Source organism: Entelurus aequoreus, linkage group LG27 (assembly GCF_033978785.1).
Source record: "Entelurus aequoreus isolate RoL-2023_Sb linkage group LG27, RoL_Eaeq_v1.1, whole genome shotgun sequence".
Classification (NCBI taxonomy): Eukaryota; Metazoa; Chordata; class Actinopteri; order Syngnathiformes; family Syngnathidae; genus Entelurus; species Entelurus aequoreus.
In genome coordinates, this window is record NC_084757.1 from 20,760,394 (window position 1) to 20,771,331 (window position 10,938).

At 39.9% G+C, this 10,938-nt stretch overlaps 1 protein-coding gene across 1 annotated transcript in view; it reads left to right on the forward strand.

The window, feature by feature from the left end:
• Positions 1-8,754, forward strand: part of LOC133644436 (serine protease 57-like) — a 10,726-nt gene extending 1,972 nt beyond the window's left edge. The window contains exons 3-5 of the mRNA XM_062038916.1: positions 216-345; positions 4,779-5,039; positions 8,261-8,754. Coding sequence (XP_061894900.1) covers positions 216-345; positions 4,779-5,039; positions 8,261-8,437 — 568 coding nt within the window. The 3' untranslated portion in view covers positions 8,438-8,754. The remainder of the gene's footprint in view (positions 1-215; positions 346-4,778; positions 5,040-8,260) is intronic.
• The last annotated feature ends 2,184 nt before the right edge of the window (positions 8,755-10,938 follow it).

A 10,938-nucleotide genomic window follows, 5' to 3' on the forward strand; every position in this document is an offset into this window, starting at 1 on the left:
ATGTTTAATTTAAAAAAGTGAAAGTTATCAAAGGGCATTCTTAAGTTTTTTTATATGTGGTCCTTGGTTGGAGGGGTGTATTCAAATAGATATGTTTAAGTATCAGAATTGAGTTATTTATTATTTGTCCTTATTGCAATCCTCTTATTTATCTCTAATTCCAAGTAAGGTCTCAGTGTCAGCTCTGACTATGTATCAAAAATGTCATTTTCCAGGACTTATACAGTGGTGCTTGGAGTGGACTCCCTGACAGGTGATGAGCCCAACAAACAGGTGTTTACTGCAGCCAGAGACATTCGCCATCCAGAATACGACGGGCATGAAAATGACATCATGCTCCTGAAGGTGAGGACAAAACTCCTCTTATGTCGAACTTTTACCCCAAGAAGAGCCCTATTTAGAAATGGAACAGCAGTAATGTCATGCCATTGATATTTACAGTAAAGTCCCTATAGATTAGAGAGTAACTTGATTTTCTATTTTGACTGCACATGCTCATTTACCTTAACCGTGGATGGTTACCTAAAAGGAGACGTGTGTTGTTTTACGGTTAGTGCATATGTCAATGCATAGATGAGCCCGGAGACTTTGACTGAAAAATTCACTCCAAAATAGAGTACGCCATGATGGTACTTTAGATAAAACATTTACCAAGTTTATATATCAACAGCCCAAGATCATTTTTGCTGCATTTTATCAGTTTAATGGCAGTTTGGGTGATTTACGCTTATCAAAGCTCTGAGGATTATGCTCATGGCTTTCTGGCGCTGCCCGATGGTTCAGGGGCACAGTTATACCTAAATGTATCGGCAAGAATGAGATTATTCGTTTTTTTCATAGAAAAAATATTAATATGATACAGTCTGTTGAAAAGTAGCAGTCATAGTTAGTCAATGGGTGGAAAGAGTTCTGAAAATAAAGTGTTTGTATTTTATATTTAAATCCTAGTCCAGGGGTGTCAAAGTAAGTTTAGCTCAGGGGCCGCATGGAGGAGAATCTATTACCAAGTGGGCCGGAATGGTAAAATCATGGCATGATAACCTTATGAAACCGTACAAACCACAAATAATCCTCTGGACAAAACACTTCAAGATTGTTGAAAATTCTGAGGACCTTGGTGCAGTTTCAAAAACACAATGAGCTTAGACTTCGTCTCCGAGTATCTACAAAGCCAGGACTAAACTTTAAGTCACAGTCTTTCTGGGATTGAACAAATAACACAACATGTAAACTCTTCTAGGTATCAAATACCTCCTTTGTCATGTCCACGTATCAATCCAGAGCTAACTCAATAAACCGCAAGAAACGGAGGTAAAAACTATTCAAAAGGGTTGAGTTTCACTTTCTCGTGTTTGACAGAGACATTTTGGGGCAACGAGGGTGCCAATTGACCATGTGTTCGAAGCAGAAGACATAAAACGGCGGTTTTAAAGGCCTACTGAAATGAATTTTTTTTATTTAAACGGGGATAGCAGATCCATTCTATGTGTCATACTTTATCATTTCGCGATATTGCCATATTTTTCCTGAAAGGATTTAGTAGAGAACATCGACGATAAAGTTCGCAACTTTTGGTCGCTGATAAAAAAAGCCTTGCCTGTACCGGAAGTAGCGTGACGTCACAGGTTGAAAGGCTCCTCACATTTCCCCATTGTTTACACCAGCAGCGAGAGTGATTCGGACCGAGAAAGCGACGATTACCCCATTAATTTGAGCCAGGATGAAAGATTCATGGATGAGGAACGTCAGAGTGAAGGACTAGAGTGCATTGCAGGTCGCATCTTTTTTACGCTCTGACCATAACTTAGGTACAAGCTGGCTCATTGGATTCCACACTCACCTTTTTCTATTGTGGATCACGGATTTGTATTTTAAACCACCTCGGATACTATATCCTCTTGAAAATGAGAGTCGAGAACGCGAAATGGACATTCCCAGTGACTTTTATCTCCACGACAATACATCGGCGAAGCACTTTAGCTATAGAGCTAACGTGATAGCATCGGGTTTAACTGCAGTTAGAAACAAAAGAAATAAACCCCTGACTGGACGGATAGACAGAAAATCAACAATACTATTAAACCATGGACATGTAACTACACGGTTAATGCTTTCCAGCCTGGCGAAGCTTAACAATGCTGCTGCTAACAACGCCATTGAAGCTAACTTAGCTACGGGACCTCACAGAGCTATGCTAAAAACATTAGCTATCCACCTACGCCAGCCAGCCCTCATCTGCTCATCAACACCCGTGCTCACCTGCGTTCCAGCGATCGACGGAGCGACGAAGGACTTCACCCGATCACCGATGTGGTCGAGGGCTAGCGTCGGATAGCGCGTCTGCTATCCAAGTCAAAGTCCTCCTGGTTGTGTTGCTGCAGCCAGCCGCTAATACACCGATCCCACCTACAGCTTTCTTCTTTGCGGTCTTCATTGTTCATTAAACAAATTGCAAAAGATTCACCAACACAGATGTCCAGAATACTGTGGAATTTTGCGATGAAAACAGAGCTTTTTGTATTGGATACAATGGTGTCCGAATACTTCCGTTTCAACCATTGACGTCACGCGCATACGTCATCATACATAGACGTTTTCAAACGGAAGTTTCGCGGGAAATTTAAAATTGCACTTTGTAAGTTAACCCGGCCGTATTGGCATGTGTTGCAATGTTAAGATTTCATCATTGATATATAAACTATCAGACTGCATGGTCGGTAGTAGTGGGTTTCAGTAGGCCTTTAAGTTTCATGTGGGTTGAGGAGGAGGAGCCACAGTCACCCTTTACTGTGTACCTCTTGCATAGCCCCGGTATAAACCGTCTGCTTACCTAACAGAATTGCTATTGTGACATCCAGTGGTCACATTTAGAACAGCTGTTTCTTTCGTTTGAAAAAAAAAAAGCAGCTCATTTTAAAACTTGGCAAACTCATCACGCGGGCCGGATAAAACCTGTTTTGCCCGCGGGCCGTAGGTTTGACACCCCTGTCCTAGTTTAACAACGTTCTGGTCAAAAACACAAAGCAATTTTATAAAAAATGTTAAATAAAAAAAAAAACCTATGGCAAAATTTCAGACCGCTCACCTTGAAACGGAACAATCAAATTACATAAGGAACACATAATGCCTGCTTTGGGCCTTAGGGTTGCACACAAGGGTTAAAAAGAAACCTATTACAAGTGGCAAAAAATGCCTGGGTGTTAATGCCACTTCCTTGCTCTTTTGCATAAAAGGTGCAACAAAAAAAAACAAATATGCATTCTTTGACGGTTGTGTAACAGTGGTCCTCCCGCGTAACCCAGCCCTTCACATGCCGGGATCGAACAAAGGACCACACATCCCTACTGATTGAGAGTTAAGTCCAGCAACGCTACAGCCAATGAGCTGTCAACCTGTTATCTAGTGCAGCTTTTAGTGCGGGGGTCAGCAACCCGCGGCCCTCGAGCCGCGTGCAGCTTTTTAGTGGTGCCCTAGTGGCTCTCTGGAGCATTTTTAAAAAAGGATTGAAAATGGAAAAAGATGGGGGAAAAATATGTTTTTTTTGTTTTAGTATGCTCTTTATTACCAAATTGTTAGAAAGCCCACTGTTTAATGTGTTTGTGTGTATGCTTCACTGATGAGAGTATTTGGTGAACATCGTTTTGTCCTACTAATTTTGAACTCACCATAGTGTGGACTGTGACGCAACAGTTGGTTTACATGTAAAATCTTCCACTCCTCCTTTCTCTCTTTTTGTCCACCAAAAGTTTCATGCTGTGCGTGAATGCACAAAGGTGCGCTTTGTTGATGTTGTTGACTTGTTGGAGTGCTAATCAGGCATATTTGGTCACTGCATGACTGCGAGCTAATCAATGCTAACATGCTATTTGGGCTAGCTGTATGTACATATTGCATCATTATGCCTCATTTGTGGGTATATTTGAGCTCATGTAATATCCTTTACTTTTATACTCTTTGTATATCATTTATATTTGCATGTCTCGTGACACATTTTCTGTATGTAATATTGGCTGCATTTCAGATAGTTCTTTGTGTGCCATGTTGTTCCAGACCACAGCAAACGTTAACCTAGCTTGCCAAATATTGTAACACATACATTAGAAGAAGACAGCCTGCCGTTTCCTTTAACTTGGACACACACATCTATACCTTTGGTCATTAAAAGCCAGTAATTTCCAGGAGTTATCTCACCTTCCGAGTAGCCTCTGATTTACTAATGGTTTTTAATGTAGTACAAATGTGTAGAATAAATATTACATTTCAACATTTCTGTCAACGAAGATCTGCTTCAGCCTGCGACACCTAGTCATTTTGATAGTAGGCTGTTATAGCTAATATAGACACTTACATCATGTGTTGCCTTCATTTTAAGACTTACTGTATATACCGCTTATCATTTTTTGCGGCTCCAGACAGATAAGTTTTTTGTATTTTTGGTCCAACATGGCTCTTTCATCATTTTGGGTTGCCGACCCCTGTCTTAGGGCGTCGAGTCTGGAGGTTTAACCAACGTACTATCGCACGGCCACACTAGCTAGCATCCGGCGATGATGTCATGAACACCTGTTTCTAGAACAAGTGCGGCGAAAAAGCTGAGACAAAAGGAAACACACACCCCTAAAGTCAGTCCTTTCATGTTGATAGTACGGAGTCTGAGGAAAGTTTTGCAGCCATTCCTAATTCGATAGAGAAATTCCACTGTTATATGATACGCTATTATGTATACGCTATTATGTATGCACTCATCTCGTTCTTTGACATTTTTTTTTGCCCTCAAGCTTAATGCCAGCGCCCAACTGACGGAGCAGGTGCAGCTGATCGCTCTCAAAAGAGGCCGAATGGGAAGAAGAGACAGCGGCTCATGCATCACGGCCGGCTGGGGAGACATCGGCGACAACAGGACCTTGCCCGACACTCTGCAGGAGGTCAACGTCACCCTGCTGTCTCAGCGGACGTGTCGCAGGCGATGGAGGGGGGTCCCCATCGCCAGGACGATGGTCTGCGGCACAGGGTCGCGAGATGTACAAGGCTTCTGCTCGGTAAGATTGCCTCAAAACTAGAGATGTCCGATAATGGCTTTTTTGCCGATATCCAATATTCCGATATTGTCCAACTCTTGATTACCGATTCCGATATTAACAGATACCGATATATACAGTCGTGGAATTAACACATTATTATGCCTAATTTTGTTGTGATGCCCCGCTGGATGCATTAAACAATGTAACAAGGTTTTCCAAAATAAATCAACTCAAGTTATGGCAAAAAATGCCAACATAGCACTGCCATATTTATTATTAAAGTCACAAAGTGCTTTTTTTTTTTTTAACATGGGAGGTAGGGAGTTACGGGGGGTGTATCGTAGCGTCCCGGAAGAGTTAGTGCTGCAAGGGGTTCTGGGTATTGGTTCTGTTGTGTTTATGTTGTGTTACGGTGCGGATGTTCTCCCGAAAATGTGTTTGTCATTCTTGTTTGGTGTGGGTTCACAGTGTGGCGCATATTTGTAACAGTGTTAAAGTTGTTTATACGGACACCCTCAGTGTGACCTGTATGGCTGTTGACCAAGTATGTATGGCATTCACTTGTGTGTGTGAAAAGCCGTAGATATTATGTGACTGGGCCGGCACGCAAAGGCAGTGTCTTTGAGGTTTATTGGCGCTCTGTACTTCTCCCTACGTCCGTGTACACAGCGGCGTTTTAAAAAGTCATAAATTTTACTTCTTGAAACCAATACTGATCATTTTGAAACCGATACCGATAATGTCCGATATTACATTTTAAAGCATTTATCGACATCCCTACTCAAAACTGCTTCATTTCAAAAGCGACCTACTAACTTTTCTTACCTATCGGTCCATGTTTCTGTGTATTTTGGATCTGTGTAAGTCCCAAAAATGTGGAATCAAACCATGGCGGCATGGCACAGATATTCATAAATCAATCTTGTCTTCCTTCAAAGTCAATAAGCTCCTTTTTTTTCTCTATTCTCTTGTTGTGGGGCAGACTGGCTTGTACATGCACATGCATCCTCCGCTGTTGCCGTTTCTAATACAAGGAAGCATATAATTCTAACTTCAATCCAGCAGTGGACTCAATATGGAAGCACTAAAAACTACAACGTGGCTGACAGGAGAAGACGCCGTCGAAGTGGAGGCACGTAAATAAGAAAATAAATGCGCATTGTGAAAAGACAGCAGCTTGAAGATGGTCTGTAAAACATGATCCATGCTAAATTTTGACCAAAGAACCACCATTACATGTTATGTAAACTAAATGGAATTGTTTTAAATTGGAAAAATAAATCATTATATGAAACCTTTAAGATGTGTAGTGAAGCCTTTTTGAAAGTAAATAAAAACTAGTCTGTTCCGAAATCAAACTGTAGCCATCATGAATTATCTGTAGAGGATGTTTTTAAAGTAACTGACAAGTGTAAAAATGAGGGCTGTCAAACGAACAAAACATTTATTGTGAATATTGCATTTTGTCTGCAGTTACCTCGTAAATAACTGCGGTTCGCGAGGAGTGGGTAAGCAGTGTTATGTCTATGGACATGGCAGCTTTTCCAAAATGACGTCATGAAAACAATTACAAAACAAACATCAACTCTATATTCTTACTTCAAAAGAAAGCGATTAGAATTGTAAATTATGCAGATTATCATGACCATACCAATGCTCTGTGTATTAAATTAAAAACATTAAAACTGCACGATCTTGTTAACCTCAACACTGCTATTGTGACGTACAAAGCTCATAACCACATGCTGCCTCTGTGTCTACAGGAGAGGTTCGAACCCAGAGAGAATCCCTATGACCTCAGAGGTTCAGCTGTCTTTCAGAAAGCTAACATAAGAACGAGCTTAAAAAGTAGATGTGTTTCTGTCAGGGGGGTTCAACTGTGGAACAGCTTGGATGATTGCTTAAAATGTTCCAGTTCCATTCACACATTTAAAAAACACTTTAAGACCAATGTCTTGAAAAAATATATCACTCTTGAATTAACACAGTAGTTAATATTATGATCAATGTTAATTAAAATACTAAATGTGGGATATAAATAATAATGGAAGTATAATTGTTTGTATATAGTATATAATTGGTGCAAAGGTTTAACACGTGTACAAGGATATTTCACATGCCTTTACTGTGTATATAATTGAACTGTGTTTATGTTGTGTATAATGTGTATTTATATGTTGTACAAAGGACATTTCATAATTTTCGGAAGTTCATCTTGTACTTGACATTGTTTATAGGGTTAGGCGCAATAAGTGTTCAACTTCAGCCTAAAGCCTTTCGGTCTGCAACATTTTCATTTTCAATCTATGAATGTACAACTCTTTGTTTATTTTGTTGACGATTGACCGAAGAATAATAAACTAATAATAATAATAAACTAATACATAATAAAATCCGCAACCTAAGAAGCGACCGTTTGAGCGCCTCGTCTCTTATAAGTTGAGCAAACAATGTTGAAGGACAGGACGTCTGTAATTTTGCGAAACCGTTGCAATAAAGTAATAAAACCAAGTGTGATTAACAATTTTTCTCATGTTTGGGGCTAATAAAGTTAATATTAGAACAGCATTAATAAGTGAAGTTTGCCTAATAGGGGACCATCCATCCATCCATCCATTTTCTACCGCTTGTCCTGTTCGGGGTCGCGGGGGGTGCTGGAGCCTATCTCAGCTGCATTCGGGCGGAAGGCGGGGTACACCCTGGACAAGTCGCCACCTCATCACAGGGCCAACACAGATAGACAGACAACATTCACATTCACACACTAGGGCCAATGTTTAGTGTTACCAATCAATCTATCCCCAGGTGCATGTCTTTGGAGGTGGGAGGAAGCCGGAGTACCCGGAGGGAACCCACGCAGTCACGGGGAGAACATGCAAACTCCACACAGAAAGATCCCGAGCCCGGGATTGACCTGAGGACCTTCGTATTGTGAGGCACATGCACTAACCCCTGTGTCACCACGCTGCCTTAATGGGGGAACCTTTCAAACAAAATGCCAATTAGTACGGTGCAAACAGATGTTACCTCTGCTCATCAGCGCTCTTAGGATGAGGAATTTATAAGATGTGAAAATGTCCCTTAATGATAGGAGCACAAATTTCAACCCTTCCGACATAAGTGCCTGGTACTACAATTAAATACTCCCTGGTTGCCTTTTAACGGAATACGGTAAAATAAACTAATTCGGCCAAAATACAAACAAGCTTTGGTAAAATTGTTCTTGTTCTTATTTTTAGGGTGATTCAGGTGGCCCGCTGGTTTGCGACGGCGAGGCTGCAGGCGTGGTGTCGTTCTCTGGGCAAAGATGCGGCAACCCCAGGACCCCCGATGTCTACACGCGCATATCGTCCTTCACAGACTGGATTTCCAGTGTGTTGAACAGCAATCAAATAAATGAGGCATCGTATGAATAAAGATAGCACATCATTTGTTAGTGCTGAGGTTGTTAAAAAAGCATGAGAATCAATTATGTTGACTGGCTTTATGTCTTTTTGCTGCATTATGAGGCATCATGAATGCTTTTGCTCTGGCAGGATTCATTAGGTATGCTAGCTTTAGGGTCAGCCTAGTTCGTCTGAAATTTTTTAACTTTCCAAAACTCATACAAAATTGTTTTCAGGTGTAACCACACTTGTGGATTTAAGGAAACGTTCAACATAAATAGGTTTGAACAACTAAATTAAACTACATTATAAAATTAAGTTTTGTTGTAATCATTTGTTGTGTATTGCTACATCAGGGGTCACCAACGCGGTGCCCGCGGGCACCAGGTCGCCCGTAAGGACCAGATGAGTCGCCCGCGGGCCTGTTCTAAAAAAAAAAAAAAAAAAAAAAAAAAAAAAAAAAAATTTAAATGTTTTTTTTTTATTTTTTATTTTTTTTTAAATTAAATCTACATAGAAAACACAAGATACACTTTCAATCAGTGCATCAACCCAACACAAAAGGGGTTATTTCTTTCTGCTACCAATATTCTGGTTCCCACAACATAGACAACACATCTGCAAGGGACACAGTCCCTGAAGCACACATGATTGTATAGGCTGCTGGTCCACTAAAATTTTCATTAATTACTATTTTTTCATGTAATTATTTTTATATTGTTTTACTTTCTTTTTTATCCAAGAAAATGTTTTTTATTTATTTATCTTATTTTATTTTTTATTTTTTTAAAAGGGCCTTATCTTCAACAGACCAGGTTGTCAATGAAATTAGATTTTTTTAGAGGGTTTTTTAAACCAGGCCCAGTCCAGATAATGTCCAAGTCGGACTCAGCAACACACACCTTCATTCATGTACACAAAAAAAAATTAGGGAACACAACAGATTGCATATAATTTATAAACAAAACACTTTGCATTCCATTCGAAAGGACGTTCCCTTTAGATTTCCGATCCTTAACATTTTACATTTATCATAATTAAGCTTAAGGCCAGATTGCTGTGAAAATATGTCCAAAAGATTAAGAAGGTTCCGCAAACAATGAGGAAAAATCTTATCTTTGTGAATCAGCCTTTTCTGACATGAACTTCATCAAGAACAAACACAGAACACGCCTCACTGATGCACATCTGCAAGACTCACTCAGAGTTGCAGTGTCAAGTTACACACCAGAGTACAACACACTAGTTAACAGCATGCAATGCCAGGCTTCCCACTAACTGACAAAGAAACAGATAACAGATTTGGTGTCCAGTTCAAAGTGTGACATGATTTAAAAATTTTAAAGAGTTTACTTTTGTATTTTACATGAGTTATTATTTGTACAAACATGGTGCAAAGTAATTCATGATTTGTTAAAAAATGTTAGTGGCTAGCTAGTTAAAATGGGATATTGTGATTTCACAAGACTGTCTTAGAAGTGATCATTTGAAAATGTTCAATTTGAAAAATGTGCACTTAGAGAAAATATAAAAATAAAGTGTTGCATATTGATATTTATCTGTTTCTATATATATTTATTGTGAGAAATCATTAAGATGATCAGTGTTTCCACAAAGATAAATATAATTAATTATTAATAATAACAGAGTTAAAGGTAAATTGAGCAAATTGGCTACTTCTGGCAATTTATTTAAGTGTGTATCTAACTGGTAGCCCTTCGCATTAATCAGTACCCAAGAAGTAGCCCTTGGTTTCAAAAAGGTTGGTGACCCCTGTGCTACATTGACCGATTGCTTCCAAGCAAGTTTTTCTTCCAACCAAGATCAATTGCTTTTTTTTAAAAATATTGCCTTTTATTCAAATTCCACCAATTATAATTGTTCATCCTAACACTATATAGGGCAAAAAAACATATTTGGTCAACTTTTCTCCAGCCTCTATAGCAGATCTGGGCAAATTAAAGGCCTACTGAAAGCCACTACTACCGACCACGCAGTCTGATAATTTATATATCAATGATGAAATCTTAACATTGCAACACATGCCAATACGGCCGGGTTAACTTATAAAGTGCAATTTTAAATTTCCCGGGGAACTTCCGGTTGAAAACGTCTATGTACCATGACGCTTGCGCGTGACGTCAATGGTTGAAACGGAAGTATTCGGACACATTGTATCACAATACAAACAGCTCTGTTTTCATCGCAAAATTCCACAGTATTCTGGACATCTGTGTTGGTGAATCTTTTGCAATTTGTTTAATGAACAATGGAGACTGCAAAGAAGAAAGCTGTAGGTGGGATCGGTGTATTAGCGGCTGGCTGCAGCAACACAACCAGGAGGACTTTGAGATGGATAGCAGACGCGCTATCCGACGCTAGCCGCCGACCGCATCCAAAATTGGGTGAAGTCCTTCGTCGCGCCGTCGATCGCTGGAACCCAGGTGAGCACGGGTGTTTATGAGCAGATGAGGGCTGGCGTAGGTGGAACGCTAATGTTTTTATCATAGCTCTGACGAGGTCCTGTAGCT